This window comes from Lethenteron reissneri, chromosome 23 (genome assembly GCF_015708825.2).
Source record: "Lethenteron reissneri isolate LAM-NWPU_2019-01 chromosome 23, ASM1570882v1, whole genome shotgun sequence".
Lineage (NCBI taxonomy): Eukaryota > Metazoa > Chordata > Hyperoartia > Petromyzontiformes > Petromyzontidae > Lethenteron > Lethenteron reissneri.
Window position 1 is genome coordinate 15276022 of NC_083801.1, and position 20125 is coordinate 15296146.

At 48.7% G+C, this 20125-nt stretch overlaps 1 protein-coding gene across 3 annotated transcripts in view; it reads left to right on the forward strand.

Moving 5' to 3' along the window:
• The window catches only part of LOC133346082 (arf-GAP with GTPase, ANK repeat and PH domain-containing protein 1-like), a 169821-nt gene that overhangs the window by 93072 nt on the left and 56624 nt on the right, over positions 1-20125 (forward strand). For all 3 annotated transcript variants that reach the window (XM_061557423.1, XM_061557421.1, XM_061557422.1), the window contains exons 9-11: positions 895-984; positions 11732-11836; positions 16418-17030. In XM_061557423.1, the coding sequence (XP_061413407.1) occupies positions 895-984; positions 11732-11836; positions 16418-17030 (808 nt within the window). The remainder of the gene's footprint in view (positions 1-894; positions 985-11731; positions 11837-16417; positions 17031-20125) is intronic.

Genomic DNA, 20125 nt, shown 5'->3' on the forward strand with positions numbered 1-20125 from the left:
TAAATTCTGTTTTCAGGTTCTGTTTTCACTGATGAGCTTTACATTGTCTGAACAGAGTGGATAAAACATGTGCCCCTAACGTCGATAAGTGACTCCATGAACTGCTCTGTGATTTCACCTCCCGCGACTGCTCCCTGATGCAATGTGACTTTGTGGTGCTCGCTGCGAGATCTCCCAGTGTGAAATGTCTTCATCACAAGGCACCGATAGCACAATTAGAATTAAACTTTCAGAAGAGAATGTCAAAAATCAAAAGAACAATCCTATTATTGTGATGAGTGCCACTTTTATGGTTAGTGGTTGTTTGGATTAAATTGCATTCAGGCGTTTCATACATTCAAATTACGTCATGTAACTTTGTGTGTGTGGGCAGCGGTGGTGCAGTGGTTAACGCACTTTGACTAAGAACCTTGCCACCTCTTCTTGGTTCTTTCGGTAAAGTCACGTAGAATGGAAACAATAAAAATAATAAAATAAAACATAATAAAATAATATAAAAAAAATAATCCTTTATTTTATTGTTTTTATTGTTTTCATTCTATGTGACTTTACCGAAAGAACCAAGAAGATGAATCCCTGCAGTCACGAAAGCTTTAAATCGGAACCTTGCCACCCTGAGTTTGATTCCTTTACCAACCCCTACTGACCAGCCATGGTCAGGTATGGTCAAATTACCCCCATGCCTGCAACGTCATCAGGAGAGGCCTTCATCCAACAGTGGATTTTCAAACGGCTGTAAAATGTTATTGTGATTCTTTTAAGTTTGTGTGTAATATTTATGTACACGTGTCACTCTGTAATAAATGTGTCCGTGCTGGTTGATTGAAAATGTAATATTTAAAAAAAAATCTCATTAACACTCGCAAGTCAAATATTTCTCTCCTGTGCCAATAGTCCCGGAAGGTGAACCTGGATGGCGAAAGGAGGAATGACGTCGGGAAAACGGACATCATTGGGAGCGGCAGGGAGATTCCCATTAAACAGGTGTGAGAAGGCGTTTGGTATGAGAGGCGTTTGGTATAAAACCTTTTTTTCTGCCTTCTGCATCGGTGCAATGATCGGGGGTGGTCATTTGACAATCTTACAATTGCAAGTTCAAATCCCGGTGAGGTGAAGGTGGTCAATTCAGCCATATCATCCAGATGGGGGTCACTAAAATGAATACCACTTTGTCGACAGTCAACAGCAGTTGTCCTCTGGATAGACTCAACGCCGGCTATAGGAATTGAGAATTTCCACCACTGGCTCAGAGTTGTAAATGTGAGATGAGTGTCACCGTTGGTTTGAGTTGCAAACCACTTTGACTTGATGTGAAATATGAAACTATTTCCTGCCGAATCTAAAGCAGTTTAACACATAGGCTTTCACGATTGTAAATGTTGTTGATTTGCTTTCCAACACCCCGGTGTACTATACTTGTAACGAATTGGCATGTCCTCTTTACGTGACAAACCTTACTAATTGGCTGTGTCGGGTGGTGGCGGGTTTAACGACACATTTATATTTACGCAATCTAACCCAAAAAATTACCTATATTATGGACGAATCTAAAGCATTGACATTTTGGCCCCTTGTGGCTTTTTTAGGATGTAGGTGCATTGAACCACAAGTAAACAAACGTCATTGAATCATCGTATATGGAGACTGCAAATGTGGGCTAATACACACGTACGTTTGCGCACACGTAAAGGTATAAAGCCTTGGGCTCTTCCTATGGGACAAAAAAATAAAAAATTTGCGATATGAATGAAATGAAAAATGTTTTTAAGTAGTCTGAGAATGTCACCTTTGCTGTCGCCATTACTGCCGGACAAAAGAACGCGTCTTCGGGATCCGAGTGAGAATGAAAGGCTTCGGGGCTGAGAGCTCGTCGGCCGTTAAGCCAGTGATGATGCGCACGCGGTTGGTTCCCTGTCGCACTAAGCGAGGCCGGCGGCATATGCCGGTGGTCGGTAATTATCTCGTAGCTGGCGAGCAAATCAGGGCGGCTCATTTGGGACCGTTTGTGGACAGCCCTTGAAATGTTCGGCTTGATTTTTTTTCCGCTGAATGGGCTGTCAAGTGCGCAAATCATCGTCGTAATTATCTCTAGATCAGAGCCTTCAGCAGAGGACCGAAATTATCGTATTGGTGCCCGATCAAATGAATGTGAGGAGCAAAGCTTCGCCTGAATTTGCATTTTAAGCTGCTTGTTCTGTTTTTTGTTAAAATTTTGACAATGATTTTTTTCTTTCTCCCACATGTTTTATTTTATCTTTACAGTCAGACTGGCTTAAAAAAATGTTTCACTGCTTAAATCGCGGGCTCGGCAGCAGTAATTTGAACGCCGCTTGCCAGACAGCGAGCGCGCTCGCGCAGACATCTGGCCACTCCGTTGTCAGAGTAATGGATGGCTGTAATTAGGCCCTAACGACGCGGCCATTTGCCCCCTGATTGTGAATATCAGACGACGTTCCGGCCTCATTAGGGGCGATGTCACGGGCCCTCGTTGCGCGAATAGCTCACAGCTGGCGAACGGGCCCACCGAGAAGGAAACAGCGGCGCTCTGATCGGCACCGACTAATCGCGGCCTCTCCTTAATTGCTTCCGTTTCCCAAACAGCATAGGAACAGGCATTGTGTGCGCGTGTGCGCGTGTGTGTATATGTCTTTGTTTGCATATATGTGTGCATATGAGCGCTTGTGCATGTGCACGAGTGTGCGTCCGCGACAGCGGCATCTGTACGTTGCATGTTAAAAGACATTATTTCCTTCCTTCGCCCTCTGTGTTTTAGTCGCCGATGTTATTTCCGTATCAACCGTATTAACGGGGCATGCTCATGTAGTGTTGACGCAACGCACCCCTGTCGTCGCCCGTCCAACTGCACACCCCTGCACCCTTCTTTTTCCAAAGTCAAGTAATCGCCGTGGAAACACGGGGCCCTTGTTTTGTCAATGCAGAATTTTCTTTTGTGCTGCGCCTCACCCAAATCTGCCCCCCCCCGCCAACTCTCTTCCCTGTAATGAGCGATAACAAGCCGATCGAGACAAGTCCAATAGGCGAGCCTCGACTTTCATTGTGAGGGAACTTGGAATTGCTGCCTATCCCTAACTGGCGCCTCGGTGGAAAAATAATTAGGCTTTTTTTGGGATGCACGTGAGCCTGAGCGATTTGATCTCAGGTGACAAATAGTGATGTGCATTTGCAAAGATCTGTCATCGATGCTTATAATAATGTCAATCTTCACTATGCCTCGACAGCCACCAGAGTCGTGCTTTTCATGTCTGTCGATTAACCGTGGCGCGTAATGCATGTTCCTGTTTCACATTCCAGCGGTTACATTGTCCGCTTGCAGGTGGTGATTTATTTTCTTCCCTTTCTGGTTAATGAAGAGCTCAGTTTCGGTCACACAAGGAGAAATTATTACGTCGAGGCATTTCTTTTTTATTGAGTGACAACGTCATTATTCCACTTGGGGGGATATTGGCAGACGCATGTATTCGCACACACAATAGTCTTGTGAGAATGTCTTAAGTGGGCATCGCGTCGATAAATCCCTCTTTTAATTGCACTGCTCCTACCCCTGGATAGAAGCACAACCAAAAATAGCTGCCATTTACCACTGACTGTTGGTAAAGGGCACCTCAACATTCGTACCAGGTTTGGTGTACTTTAATGCCATGTAGAGTAGTAGAGTGACTGGAGGTCATTGGACAGATCCAGGTGTTAAGGGTTAACAAAATAGGGTATGCAAGATTGCACATGCACAAACAAACTAAAACACACACAAGAGATAAACACCCCCCATTTAACTTTATAAACTGTTGGAGAAAGTGCTATTAGCCATCCCTAATAAGGCTGGCATTGCAAGCAATGGGTTAGGGTCCTCTGGAGCATAAAGGTTTCGAGACTCAGAGGCTTTCCAGGATTATTAATTAAATAGCATAATTATCATTCATTTAAGATTGAATCTACCTAGGGGAGACTCAAGGACAGGTTCAGATACCAATTATCACTGATGTGCCTCATTGCCAGGAATCAAATTTGGATAAGCAGAATAGGAGCTTGGTCCGCTAGCCACTGTAACACTGTCCCCAATAAACACAAAGATCCCCTCTATAGCCTTTACCAGACTGTTGGGGCAAGCGCTGTTAGCGAGCGCCTATTTAGGCCGGCGCAGGTGGTGTGGCCAATGCCATGCCCATCCGCCTGTGTTCCAACTGCTAATATGTAGACATCGCACTATGTGCTTATTTCAGGCTGAGTTTACCAAGGGGAGGCTCAGGACTGGTTCAGATAGTTGTCACCAATGTTGGCTATCAACGGGAAATGAACTCGGATAACCAGGTTCGTATCGGAGTGCGCTAACCACTACGCTACTGCTCCCCACATACATTTAGTAAAATATATATATATTTAATGCACATGTTCATTCAAAGTGATGTGTAAGAATATGCATGCACTCGTGCAGCAATCGGCTTCAGCGAAGTAAAATCTCGATCTTATTTAATAAATGTTTGCATTTCGGGCTGTAAATGCAGACAGTACAGACACATTGTGAGCAGCCGAGCATGACGCCAGGTTTTCACAAACGCTGTCGACGAAATGGTCGAGTTTTTTTGTGATGACTTCACGTAATTAACACGTGCATCTATTTCTCGGCGATATGGATTCGTTGACGATCTTTAAACCATTACGCGACACCCCCCCCCCCTCCACCACTACTCCGCTACCCGGCTAGAACTTTTGAGGATGCGATTGTAACACAGAGTTTTAAAGTGCAGGCGCAGTTGGCAGTCTGGTGGTGAATGCTGTGCTTAAACTTAATTGCATGTGCCTCATTAAATGCACACTGAGTCGGATTCAAGATTCACCGAGAGAGTGAGATGGAGATAAAAACATATTCTTGTTCCGTGTTACAACTTTGCTCACGTATTCCTTGACCTGTGATAGGCGCAACTTTGCCAAGTATCAATTAGACTAAGCACAAAATCACGGGTAATAGGGCTCCTCCTAAAAACGTCTTCTTTCATGAAGCCCTTGGTGGCTGCATTAAGGCAGTTTTAAGAACGGGTCTTTTATTGTTACGCGAAGGGAGAGAAGCCCTTAACTGCCTTGTGATTGTCTTTAATTTAATTCCGTGACACAGTTGTACGTGAGCCGATCACTGTGCGTATCCAGTTTAATAAACTGCATATTGGAAACAGGACGATGGCACTTAGCCGAGGACATGCCTGGGAAGCTCCCCGCTTCACTATGGGATACTGTTTAATGACGGCTCTAAAGGGGGATTAGCGTAACTGCAGCGATTGCACTGCTTTTCATGTATAAAATTCCTCCGCTTAGATAAAGTTTAAAGTGAAATATTGATATTCCTTTCAAAAAGTATTTTCTGGATCCACAACCCTCCCATGTATTACGTGCCGAGTCAATGCCAATCCGAGTCTCATTATTTTGCTAACCGCTTTTTAGCGCCACGGTACAAGATCCTTTCCGCTATTCCGAAGCACTTAATTAAATAAGTCACACTTTCCCGCGCGCTGGATTAAGAATCGACACGAGCAGCACAACAAGGATACGCGCGCTTGCCGCTCCAGCACAGCTCTTCTCTTCTTTCTCTACGCGCCTCTCCGGACGGTCCTCGTGTCGTGTCCTCCCGCCGCACCGCCGGCGCTTTTGTAACCCGGCCCCCGCGCCGTGACGAGTGTCGTGCGTTATCCACGAGCCGCAGACGGGCGGAAGAGATGCGCGCTCGGCCCATTTCCTCCCCCACCCCCACCCCCAGCGGCCGCGCGGTGCGAGCGAATTAAAGAGACTTTATCTGGATGGCCGCAAATTCATCTCTCGCCGGTAACGAATGTTGACGGCCTTGAGCGAGGGAGTCCTGACCCCCCGAGTCGCCCGCCTTTTAACCCGCGTGATGGAAGGCCGTCGTGGTGGCGGCAGATGGATCCGTCCCCGCCATGCTCTCATTACCGCCTCCTCGTAGCCCCCTTACTTTGTCGACACCGCCGCTACCGCCCCCTCCCACCCCCACCCCCACCTCCCTCTTTCTCAGCAAAACCTGCCAATATCGCTTTGGACCGGGGGGGGGGGGGGGGGGGGGCTGGAGAGCGTGGATGCAGAAGGTATCGCAAAGGGAGAGTGAAGTATTTATCTTGGCGGGGCAGGTGAACGTCACAACACTTGCGCTACACGGCCCGTCGCTTTATCTGGACACGGGTGGCCCGGCCTTTTGAGTGCGAAAAACTTTGTGTTTGTCAGCGCCGTGTCCTGACCGTAGTGCTATCGCACCTTCTCAAGGTGAGGCCGGGTCCCCCTGTCTGTGCTGGCACTGAGATCATGCGGCCTCCGTGTTTGCGGGGTGATTTTCAGAAACATTTGTTAGGTGACGTTTGCAGAGATGTCTTAAACGACCATGTTATTGTATATATGTATGTTGAACTTCTTTCGCACTGTGCATAGCCAACCGTGCTAATCGGAGGTGCGGGGAAGGACAACAAACTGATGGTGTACGCTTGTCGTGAACAAATGGCGTTCACCTCAGGATGAAATGTAAATATGTAACCAAATGATATATGCATGCAGAATATCTAAGGTAACTGTGATAATTGTGGCAAAGTTAATTCCCAAATGTGGCAAACACTCCTTAGAGGTCTATTTATATCACAGAACATACTACTTTCATTCAACATCTTCACCTCCATTCAATATATCCTCATAAATAATGAACTTTTTTCAACATTAAGTAGAATTCTTTAAAATTAATTTTGACCCTTAATTTGAACAGAGGCGAGAGGGCATTCAATTATTCTAGCGCGCACGTTAATTTCCCAACGTGCCCCTCATTGGTCAATAAATGTAACGGAAGCGGTGAATAAACGAGTGAGAAACGTGGAGTTTGGCTGGAGATGGCGGCGGGCGCCTGCGCACGCCACCGCCGCCGAGCCCACTAACCTCAAAGAGAAGTGACAGCCGAGTGGTCCGCGGTCCCTGGGCACCCTTCTTGGAGTGAGCGCGAGATAACGGTATAATTAATCACGGAGTCGATAGGATTCGACCGGCCCCCTCCCCCCTCCACTGGGGGCGGGGGCGTGGCGGGTCCCGCCGGGACGGGCGACTCGACTCCGCTGCCGCGAGCCCGTTGTGTGAGTAGGGGAAGCGGCGGCGGTGGGAGTGGCGGCCGCAGCGCCGCGTGGGGACTCACGTTCGTGTCACCTGTGCCGCGTGGCAAACGCCTATCTGGAGAGATTATCCGACCTAGCTCCACCAGCGCGCACCGTCTTGGTTGGATGCGCACTAGGTCGGATAATCTCTCCAGATAGGAAATGTCCCTAGGATGGAGATTTCTGCAGTCTGTCTGTACTGGCTACTTAGATCTATGGGTTCGCATTTCGGGAAATATAGCGGTAAAATGTATCCATAATACCCGTTGCTTTGGGTTAGATCGCGTAAAAATAAATGTGTCGTTAAACCCGCCACCACCCGACACAGCCAGTAAGGTTTGTCATGAAAACTGAACATGCCAATTCGTTACTAGTACAGCACACCGGTGTTTTGGAGAGCAAATGCACCACATTTAGAATCTGAGTACGACGTTTCGCCAGTAATTACAACCGACATCATCAGGCAGCAGCCAGATTTGTAGATAAATCTTCCTGTGTGGATGATGTATTCTTAGACGTCATATTTTGGTTGTCTGCTCTTAATTCAAGTTTTTCTATCAGTTTCGAAGCAAGCATTGTGACAATATTTCATTTCCTGAGATGGTTGTTTGAGAAGAAAGATATCTGCCCTTTTTTTCTTGAAAATGAGAATGTTAAATTTTCAAATGTTAGAATTAACAAACATATAACCTATGACTTTGTGTCCATAATTTTAGATGCCATATCTGCCAACAGTTGCGTATGTGATGCCAATGAATGGTCTCCGTTCATCTGTTACATTTGTTATTGCTTTATAAATGTAACCTGTTTTTTTTGTAAATGCCGCTTCTGAATAAATTGGTGGGTCTATAGCGTTTTAGGGGTTTTGCAATTAGTATGCTTCAGTACTTATGGTGGCAGTCTTCTGGCTGATTGTAAACTGCTAAACTCAACACACGATCAAAGAAATTCAAAGCTATGGTGTTAGGGCTTTCACTGAACGTCGGCCCTGTTTGCAATTGTGGTCACTTTCTTTCTGTGTGATTTCAAAACTGCTTCACCGCCATATTTATTTTGCGGAATACAAAACAGCCTGCCATGGGCCATCCACGCCACTGAGAGTGATGTGGGGGGTCATCTTACGTTTACAGCTCGAAGCCAGCGGTGGAAATTCAACATTCCTATGGTGGGAACGTGTCTTCCTTTAGCACAGCCACTATTGACTTGTGCACACAGTCAAACTCATCAACTGATTTGTGAATGATTTACATTTAAACCAAAATTCGCAATTCAGTGGAACGCCCAGCCCAAGGATTGCACAACGGTTGTAGTTGAACTCCCTTTTGTCATTTTGCCGAGTTGCAAACCAGTCCTTGGTGGTCATATTGCAGCCGGGGGCGGGGGGTGTGGGGGGGGGCGTTGACGGAGATGATGAACCTTGATGGAACGGGATATGGGACACGTACCACTCCTCCTCCATCCCCGGGCCCAGTTCGCCCTAGGCCTCGGACCTCGTGTAATTACTCCTTCCCAGAGCACAAGCGTGCTCTGTGCTGCCACACGCACAGACAAGGGCCCCTTGTTTAGACGCTTAGACACGGCAAGTGCGGTTAGCGAGCACTCATTAAGACTCACGTAGTGCGTGATGGGGCAGCATGGCTCCTATCACCATCACTCGTATCAGTAAGGCCTAGCTTATTTTTTTGTATACTTGTTGACCCAGTAAAGCCTCACCGAGTCTCTTCTTGACACTTCAGGAGGGGCATGCCAAGCGTTTCTCTAATCTGGGGCAATTACAGCTATATGTAATCCCAGTTGACTAATTTGTGTGGGTTATATTTCAAATTTGTCGATTTTTGGACCATGATGCCGGCACGCAAATGCCCACTGTGACGACGCGTAGAATGTTTACAATGAATACACCCGTAGTCATAATCGGGGCCGTTGGTGGATTTGAACCGTGACCCTCTGCAACAAGTGCACGCTTTTCCTTCCGATATTGGGAAGCCACTGGAGCTATGCGCTTTTAAATCTCGATTGAAAACTAATTTTTTTGGTTCTGCGTTTTGTGTTTATTTTTTTTGTTCTTCCCCCACATCTCCGATAAAGCACAGTTGGCTACATACGGTGCGAAAGAAGTTCTACATGCATACATACATCAAATGAACACCCCCCCCCCATACCAGGGACTCATTTTGAATTGACCTCTGGGAAGACATCTACCGTGGAGGTAGAGCGATCGCATCAACTCGTATGCCAGAGTTAGATGGATTGTTGCATCGCGGCATACAGAGTGGGTGGTGTGGCCAGCACTATATCCGATGTTTACACGTTTACACCTCACACCAGCTACCCATTTAAAGATGTCCCAGGACCGGTTCAAGTATCGCTCGTCACCGATGTTCGCCATGGCCAGGTTCCAGTGTATCCTCGTGTACAAAGACAAAGATGCCCCTTGTAGCCTGCACAGGCTGTTGAAGCAAGTGCTGTGAACGAGCACCTTTGAAGGCCTGAATGGCGCACAAGGGGGTAGTGCGGGCAGCAACACACGTGCGCCAACACGCACAAGCCCTTGTCTTTTGCGGCTGTTACTTATTACCGTTCCAAAAGGCAGAACCTGCCCTGGGGGAGGTATGTCACCAGTGGCACAGGCAGTACCGCCCGGGCAGAATGAGATGCAAATGGGATAAGTGTGGCCCTAGCACTTGGGCCTCCTATTACGCCTTTGTCTCTCGTGTGTCCCCTAAGTGGCAGCCATTAACCTGGTGCCCAAGGGTTTCTGGGGGCTGAGGGAGAGAGGTGGGCGGTTGTGGGCTGATGGAGGAATGGCTTGGCCAGGGTAAGCGTGGGCTGTAATTGTGGTCCCTTTGATCTGCAGAGCACTGCCAAAGGAATGTGTTTTTTTTATGTTACTTTATTATATCTCAATTAGGGATAATATACGGGGGGGGAGGGGGGCTTGACAATCTACGCACGCAGCGGCTCGGGTATTGATAATTACATTAAAGAATGGGAATAAACGTGACACTTCCACTCGATTGTGTAAGTGGGGCATTTGAATCTTTAAACGTTTTACAGTTGTTACCTTTCGTGAGGACGAAAACTGCTCAGTCAGTTTAAGCGTTTGACGCGTTTTTTTGTCATGCCCCCTGACGAGCTGAGATTTGATTCTCGGCCGCGGCTAACATCAGTGGGTGGGTGACGTCTGAACCGGTTCTGCCCCCCCCCCCCCACCGTTTTACTCCACAAACCCCCACTGAGCAGTGTGGTGAAATACGATCAAGCAATCGCCACGGACTACATGGTGTGGTGAGGCCTTCATCCACAGTGGATTTTGACGAATGGCTGCAAGTTAAAATAAATAGTTTTAATCTAATTATTTTCGTGAGTAATGTCAAACATATTACGCTTCTGCTGTTGCACTGTTTTGCGTATAATGCTATTTGACCAAGGGCACACAAAAAAACGATGAAGTTGCATCTTAACTGTAGGTTCTGGGTGAAGCATATTATATATTGGCTTTTTCGACAAATATATAATAATATTTTATAAAAAAAAAAAAACGTTTGTTTTACTTGCTGACCCAATACCACTTAATCCATATCCAGAAATGCATGAGCTGCTCTGCAGTTTTGAGACATGAACACACCTCGCTCTAATTAGGGCTCATCAGCAAGTCATCTCGAGCCCCTGACTGCTGGGAAGAGCTGAAATTGATATATGGGCAAGGGACACACAGATAAATCGCAGTGCCTATGAAAGTAGCAGCAGCACACAGAACAGCAATAAATTATGTTAACGCTACACCTCACTGAAGCATCATTAACATAATATACTTTTTAAAAAACCCAGCCCACCAACACAAATTGTATTTCATGCTCACACCGATCACTTTTAATGACCTTTACGCACGATAGTCCTTCGCCAACTCTGAAGTGCGGCGACCGCCTCCTGTAACGTAATCTTGTCATCGTTTCTTCTCTGCGCGTGTCTCGTGAGAAAATGAAAAGTTGAACGAAGCACACAGCGAATATACTATCCCGCCATCATTCCGGCGTTATAAGCGCCGGGCAGAAGATGCCATCTCGGCTTAGAGGCCTCACCCCTCGCCTACCTCCGCCCGCAGAAACACTAAGCCGCCGAGATGTGCGCATCCTTCGACAAAGTGTCCCTCCGAATGAAGGATCACCCAAACCTTTGTTCAGGGGATCGCCTTTAATTAGTTCTCATTTGTGGGGGTATTGATCACACGGGGTCATTGCCTCCACCCTGCATGGGTCGCCTTTGACACCATGAGTAATTGGCTGTGTCTCCACGTATGTACGCGCGTCCACGTGTGTGCGTACGCACGTTAGGTACGTATGCTCATGACGAAGGCCATTCGTCTCGACGCTGGTATTACTGTGCTGGCTGGGCCAGTCGTGTGAAAATTGTGGTTACAGAATGATTTTTAACATGAACTTTTGGTGTGACTTTTACGACAATCACTAATGGCTTTGCTCGCACAAGGAGCGAAATGGAAGTGATCGCGATGGCTGGAATACCGGCCGGTGGCTGTGTTGTGCATGCGTTTTAGACTTGTTGTGTATGTGGTCGTGTCTGTCCAGGGTTTCCTGATGAAGAGGAGCAGCAGTTCTCTCAATAAGGAGTGGAAGAAAAAATATGTGACGCTCTGCGACAGTGGCACCCTCACCTACCACCCCAGCCTGCAGGTAAGCCATAGGGCCTCGCCAATCTCACGCATTTGCCGATGACTAAATCACCTTACGTGCTCCACATCTTGTTGTCTTGAAAGCTAATCAGGTTTAAGCCTGGTTAGTACCAGAGGTTTGCCAGGTGTTGTCAGTGTGGGCCTGTGAGGCGTGACCAGGAGATGGCGGTGCTGAGTGCCAACCCCTCCGATGCGTGGTCGGTTTTCTCCAGGTTCTCCGTTTTTTTTCCGATTATCAACCATGGAATTGGCCAAACACCCCAATGCAGGACCCTCCTGAAAAATAGTCTTCAAGATTCAGTGAGGCTTTCCCGGGATAACTAAATGTTAGTATTAGTATTATAATCCATACCATTATATATTTATAGTACATATTCACAAGATAGCTTTAAAAAAATACAAATTAACACGTAGAAGTTTGTTTTATTGATGACAGGGTCCCACATTTGACCTGTCAACATAGTACCAGATGCCATTCATGTTTTCCAACAAAACACTTTTAAATTATACGAGGCAGCCTCTTTCATCTACAAATGAATCTCGTTGCCAACTCGCGATCTCACAAAGCGATGCCGCTGAGACCACAGCATGAGCAAGAGCACCCTCAAACGACCATGGGGAGATGTTTGCGTTCCCAGCTGAGCGAGTCGACTGCCGCATGGTTAGCATGATCCTTGGGTGCAAGGAATTAAATTGGGCTGCCCCTGTTCAAATTCCCCCCCCCCACCCAGCACCTGGGCCCCTCCGGCCCGTGCGCACCTATTGCAGTTGCACCGCCTGCACACTCGCGAGCTACTCCAGTGGGTTTAAGAGCACCGTTTGTAAGTTTGTCGATTTGAGCGCCGTGCGTGGGCTGCGTTGGTTGCAGTACGGGGATTGCGGCCGCGGCAGCAGTGAGAGAGAGCGAGAGAGCGGCACGTGCCCTTGCGCGCTGCCGCGCTGGGAAGCGCCGCGACGAGTGAGACAGCGCTACTAAGCTCGTTAGGCTGGCTGGCGGCACGGGGAGGGTGCGGGCGGAGAGGCGGGAGCACGTGGAGGCGGGGTGGGGGGAGCGGGTTCGCCAGGGGAGGGAAGGAGGTTGGTAGTGGTGGGGGGGCGTTCGAGGCAGGAGACGAGAGAGAGAGGGGGGGGGGAGAGGGTGGTGCCGCGCTCCGCACTTGATCCAGCCTGAGGAGCAGACGCCCGCCACCTCCCTTCCTCCCCGCGCTAATTAGTGCAGCGGCGGCAATTAACATGTTTGTCGAAGCTAATTGAATGTAACTCGGTCACACGCGTTAATGGCTGCGCGGCTGGCAAAATTCATATTCATCCGCCTAATGAGATGGATGGCAGCTCCACACAACTCAATTAGGGCGCAGCGTGTGCACCCGTGTGTCCGCGGTCGCGGCTGGCGTGTGCGACGCACGCGTTTATTTTTCACGAATTATTTTTGCTTATTTGTCATTAGCGGCGGTATTCGTGTTATGGGTTTTTTGGGGTTTTTTTTTTCTTCTCAATCTCTCGCGTGGCACGGTTAAGGTTCGTGCTGCCGCACACGAGGAATGTCCGGGTCAAGGAGCTCGCCGCTAATTGACTCGGGGTACTGATTGTTTTTTTTTTTGTTGGGCTGGTTGGAGTGCGGGAGAGGGGATGGTTCTCTAATTTTTCGGGCTATCGAGAGAGTCCCAGAGCTCGGGTTGGGAATCTGGAAAGCAAGGCCAGGCCATCGCTGAAGTGGCATTTTATTTGCAAATGAGTCACAAGAGACCCGGCAGTGTTTGTTTGAAAGTGCTCAAAGGCGTAATGGCGAGGCTAGGCTTGCCCCCACCACCTGGTGCTTTAGCTCCAGTAAACGCCGGCTGTCTCCACAGTCACTAATCCCCGCTAATGACTCGCTCAATAACAAAAACAATAGCAGTGCTGCACGCTGGGTCAAGTACGGTAAATTCATAACTAATTGGGCTCCGTGATCTCCCCGTGAAATAGATAAAAAGCGCGTAAAGTTGCATGCCGTACGCGGACACTTGTTATTTTTTGTTATAAATGAATGTTGGGTAAATTTGATGTGAATTTGTATTTATTGCTGCATTATTAATTATTGCAAACCAGTCCTGGGCCTCTCCACACTGTCAGTCTGCACTGATCAGAGTGGTGAAGTATGGTCTTTTATATCAACACAGTGTTGGAGTTTAATTAACAAAAGGGCTGTACATTGTACCTTGTACATACTATTCTAATGGCACCTAAAGGAGTCGAAATTAAGTTAACATTAAAACAAAAGCAAAATGCAATTCACTATGGTCGTGTCACTAACCTTGTCAAGAGGTCACGGTGGCTGGGAGTTTCTCATTTAAAATGGCATCATTCACACGGGGATGAGCAGCTCTCACTTTGCGACCAAACCTTGCGTGCCAGGCATTCAACAAGCCGGCACCGATTTAAATCAATGGATGCTGAGAAAACCCATCGCAAACAGAACGGTGCATGCCGGCTGGCAACAAATACATTCGATAACACTACAGGAATTCATATTCTTTGGGTCTTTCGGTAAAGCTACATAGATAGAAAAATAAGAAAATCAATAAAATAATAACAAAATCACTACGTTTAAATTGCAACACAAGCAATCGTCATCAGGTGAAAAATATAACGGGAGAGCTGCTGAGGCAGGAAAAATATATGGCGGGAGCGCTGCTAAGGTTTGAGATGGGTGTAGTCCAAGGGTCAGTGGGCGGGGCTAGAGATGAAATTTGCATGTAAATGTAAGATCAGAGAAATCTTGACAAACGAAGCTGTGGCAGTGGCCATTGTATTGAGAGAGATTAGCATGCCAATGTAAGAAATTTGCTTGTAAATGTAAGATCAGAGAGAGCTCGGAAATATATATGTTGTTAAAGCCAGTGCTGGTGATACAGGGGAACCGTGCACGTATAGGACAGGACTCGGGTAACCCAACGGCACATGGGCCGGACACGGTCCCAACTTTGTTTCATACGGCCCACGGCCACATGAGGCCTACCACTTTGAAACGGCCCACAAGCGGCATTGAGCCATCGCCATGAGCATCTTCGCTGCACCAGAGGGGAATCTTAACGCGGACGTTGCTCGTGACAAAAAAATCAGGCGCAGGCATCGTTTTTTTTTAATTGGTGTAAAGGTTAGCCCTAACTATTTTTGCGTCATTATTAGATAACGCTAAGGTGTGCGTTAATGTGTTGCTGGTCAATGGTATTTGAAAATCCCATGTGGCCCCTTGGTAAATAAGAGGTGAGAGTTTGTAATCACGGAGATGAAGTGATCAAATCAGATTGCGCGCAGCCACATGGTCGATCATCATATCGCAGGATCGTGAGATATGGTGGCGGCTTGGGGAGGCCTTGATCCAGAAGTGGATTGACCATGGCTCACGACGATGATGATTGATGATGAAAATTTCCCACCCCTGATGTGGGAGGGAGATACTGAATCTAGGCAGGAGAACAGCACAACGTGTTTCTCCTTGCTCCACTTGAGCCACTAAAAGAGACCCATTTAGAGCGCTGTTTTGTTTAAGCCCAGTGTCAGGCAGGACTTATTCAATACTGATTCATTATGTGCAGCACTGGGTTTCAAGAGCGGCAAAGTGATTTTTTGGAGTTGGTGGAACTAACCAATCACAGGTACTTACTCTCCCGATGCGCATCCTCCGTGAACTCCTCGGGCTGTGCGTTTGAGAGGCGTTCGTAGGCGTTGATCACGACGACGCATAGCCATCGTTATCGTTAGCACGGCCGCCGATACCAGAATTCGGCTACAAAGACAACCATGCTGTGTTCAAGAGTGAATGAATGATGATGTCATCTTGGTACGCACAACATGCTGGGATTCCTGTTATGTTTTTTTGCCGTGGAAGATACCTCCTTAGTGGTTGTATTTATCAAGCCCGTACTTGTTTATCCCAACAACATTGACTGTGCCTACTAATTTAATTGCGCGTGTAAAATACTTTTTTCTTGTGGTGCGGCACAAAAGGGGCACCTCACCGTTGGGTTTTTGATTGATGTTGATTTTAGAACTTTTCTCTTCTGGGTTTCCTATTGACGTTTTCGACGTTACCGCGTAAAAAATAAGCCCACGCAAGGATCAGTAATCGTAACGATGTGTCCCAATGCAAGGGTCTCAGGAGGTTGGGGGGGTTTCTTGAGGATGGTTAAACAAGCTCGGACAAGTGGCAACGCAAATCTTAGATCTGTCCAGAAAAGGGACAGCAATGTAAACGTGAGCAGACAAGAAGAAGAGGGGTTAGATTGACTTCTAGTTTTTCACACACACACAAAAAAACAGTAGGTATCGTAAATATGATCTTTGTAGGTATTTTTAATGTTTTCATATGTTTTGTCTTCTCTATGTCATCAAATGTCAGTGCCCTCATCATAAAACATTTTCTTCCCTGAAATGCCTTCAAATGGCACTCCTCAGTGAGCTGCCGAGGGAGCATTGAGATCAGCAATCGCAAAACGCCACGCGGTCAAGGCGAGTGAAACGCTCCCTCCCTGTCTCGCCTCGCGAAAACGAGGACGCCCTTACTCTTCCATTTAACGATGGCGGTCGGTGCGCGTGGCAGGACTACATGCAGAACGTGCACGGCAAGGCCATCGACCTCCTGCGGACGACGGTGAAGGTTCCGGGCAAGCGGCCGCCCCGCGCTTCCTCCTCCAGCATGAGCAGCCTGGGGGGCGTCGGCGGCGTCGTCTCCTCGCCGTTCGCGCAGCAGGCGGCGCAGGCCGGCGCGCACGCTCCGCACGCCGCCCGCCCTCACACCGCCGCCTCCGGCTCGCAGCCCAACGGCGCGGCGTGCGGGCGGGCGCCCCCCGGCGCGCCCGCGCCGCCGTCCTCCGCCGCCTTTTCCGCGTGCCCCTCGTCCCTGCCATCGACGTCCATCCTGCAGCAGCTGCTGGGCTCGAGCGCGGGCCACCGCGTGTCGCCCGCCGGCGTGCAGGCCGCGTTCGGGGCCTGCTCGTCGACGCCCTCGTCGCCCGTGTCGATTGCCGCGGCGGGAGCCCCCACGCTGCCCTCCTGCTACTACCCGGCGCCGTACCAGCCAGGCGGAGGCGGCAGCAACGGCGTGCACTCGCGCAGCGCCAGCAGCAACTCGTACTGCGCGAGCGGCGGCGCTGGCATCGGCGCCGCGGAGCTCAGCCGGGAGCTTGGGGGCATGCACATCTCTGGCAATGGAGGTTCGTGTCCGTCCGTCTCTCCCCCCCCGTGCCACCGCGGTTGTTATCGTCACCATTGTTCGTTCACGAAATGTTGCGCGCCAGCTATCCCGAGCGCGTGAGAGGCACAGAACGCCCTTAGGACGGCTGTGCTGCAGGCCGTGTTAAAAAACGAGTGAGCGCCTAACAAAGCATAAATTAAGTCGATTCTGTTCACGGTACATGGATCGAATTGTCCATCGATGGTTTCAAATTTGTGAAAATTCTACATATATTATATGACATTGCTACGTGTTATGTTAACGGCCCAAACAAAACTGTACAGATGGTTAATAAAAAAATAGAATAAACTATACAAAGGAGTCAGTAAAAATGTGACAAAAAGAATCCAATTGCTACCCAGGATCGTGACAGTTCAGCAAATAACCAGAGGGGTGAATCATCACATGCCTAAAAAACAACGAGGAAGTAATTTTGTCAACCCTTTCCTACCATCCTTCAAATGTCTGTCTCACCATAACTTTAATGGGCAAGTGGCCAGTCGTGCGTCTGTCGCCGAGTTAGGTGGCCTGTATTTGGCGGCGATTACAGCTGAGGAATGCGTGATGGCCACGTAAATTCCATTTGCGCAACAGCGGCGTTGCGGTCTTGTCTCGTTTCGGCAGGGGCGTGCTCCTCGTAAGGACACGCTGTCGGCTGCGCAGTAACTTAACAACAAGAAACAGGTTCACCCGAGCCTCAAATTACAACCCTCAGCCGACAGTCACTCTCGCTGCGTAACGAGTGGCTCAGGTTAGGCGGGACATGGGAAGCGCATCCTGCAAACGATTTTTTTTGTCCTAAATTGACAGGTTATTTTTTTTTGTAGAACTACTGAGCTTGCGCCGTTGTCATCGGCACACATCGCCGCGTGACGAATGCGTTTCAGACAGCCGTGCGCTGAGAAGGTGCCTTTGCGGCCGTGGCGCCGGATTTGACGTGGCACTAGCGTGTGCCCGTGTTCGTTCACCCGTACGCGCGTGCAAGCACGGCGCTGAGGCAATCCACCGCTCCGGCGTAATCAGTCACTGTCCTACCGCGCGTGAGGGATGCCTCCCGTGCCACACGGCGATGTTCATTTGCCACTGATCGCACGCGCCTCGTTTAGGGACGTTCGGCTCCGTAACGCAGGGACGGGGCAGCAGGGGGAGAAGGAGGAGGTGGTGGAAGAGTTGTGGTGGTACGGCAGGAGCAAGGAGGGAGAGGAGGCAAGGGCAAGGCTTAGTGAACAAAAATAATAATAAATAATCAAGATACATTCATAATCTTACAAAAAAATGCAGACAAGACAGAGTGCGGGATGAGAAGTGGGAAGGGGGCGGGGTATCGTACGGAGGCTCGTTTACCCCTGAGAAAGGTGCATAATGTGGAGTGATTGCGGCCTCAATCATGATAAATGGCTGCTCCCTTTAATAGCAGGGTAATGATAGGTGGCGGGGCCACGTGTGCGTGGGGTATTAACTACGGCCTTCTTCCCTGGACGAGGAATCGGAGCTTGTTTTCTCCCCGCACCGCCGAGGTGTGCGCTCGCGCTTCTTCCCCATGTTTCCACTTGGAATTTGAGGCCAGGAGGGTTCGTGGGGTGATCCTTCGGTGGGAGCCAACGCGACTTGCAATCACAATGTCGCGTCGTGGTTTTGGCAGCGCTCGAGTGTTTAATTCGTTCTCGTTTGAAGAGAGGCAGCGCGCACTTTCTTTTGGTCGCGTGAAAACTTTTTCGCAACTTCAATCTGTGAACTCGCGGAGATGACAGAGGAGATATTTTTCGCAGGATTTAGATATGCAAGTCACATGAATGAAAGTAAACTTTCCATTTTGTAGCATTGCTAGACTGCGCATATGGTAAGCGTGCATACATGTTTGTGCCTTCTGTACGTACACGCATACAAAGTGTGTGTGTGTGTGTGTATGTCTGTGGGTATGATGCGGTGGAGTAGTGGTTAGCACGCTGCACTATGAACCCGGCGTCCCGAGTTTTATTCCTGCTCAAGGCCAACACCAGTGACGATTATCTGAACCGGTCTTGGGCCTCCCCTAGGTCGCTTCAGCCTCTAAAGAGTTCCTGGTGCAGTGTGTAAACATCCACACTATGGAGACACAAAGGCAGCCTAGCGTGGTGCTGGCCACCCACCTCCTCGTGTGCCGTGCCAGCCTTCATAGTTGCTCGCTAACGGCACTCGCTCCAATAATCTGTTAAGGCTATAAAGGGTAACCTTGTTAGTATGATGTACACCTGTCATCCATAAGCCAACATTTGTGTTTTAGCAGCATGGCAGAAATCGCGATTGAAAAAATTAGAACAAAATTTTTACGTAATATCTGTGTACTGAAACAGATAATTCTGTTAACAACATTCCTACACTTGTACATATTTGAATCCTGAGCGCTCCAACAATATGTAACCTAAGAACTGCAATTCCAAAAATTTAATCACATACACTTGACGTAGGGAATGTGGTTGCCTGCATTTATCAGCTTCTAATATAGCAGCAGCAGCAGCAGCCATTAAATCGGAGTGAACTTCACACTCTGGTCTCGATGGCCAGCCGCAGCATTTGGCACGGCTCGCATGCCTCCGCTGTTTACCGCGCACGTGCCTGTGTGTGGTGGGGATCAAAGGGGAGGGCGAGCGTGGCTCACGGCTGGTGGTGTCCCCTACTAATCCACTGCCCCCCCCCCCCCCCCCCAGCTTGCCCATGTTCTTAGTAATCCCACGTGCCGTCTCACTTGTACCGTGCGGATCCCGAGACTTGTGGAGAGATATCAGAGTACAAAATCGTGCCTGTTGTGCCCAGGCATCCAGCTCGGTGGGTGCAAGTGTTGTTGAGGTGAGGGATGTGGGGTGTGTGGGGTGTGTGTGTGTGGGGGGCTGTGGGTTGAGGGAGGCTGGGGTGGGTGGTGGGGGGGGAAGGTTAGACCCGGCAGTTAATTCACTGTGTCCTCCATCGTCTCCCTGAGCATGCGCTGCCACCAAATTTAAATAATAAAAGAAATGTTTCCTGTAATTGAATGCTTGAATATTTATAGTTACTGAATGCTAATGCCGCCAATGAATATTAACCCTTTCGCCGTGCCCG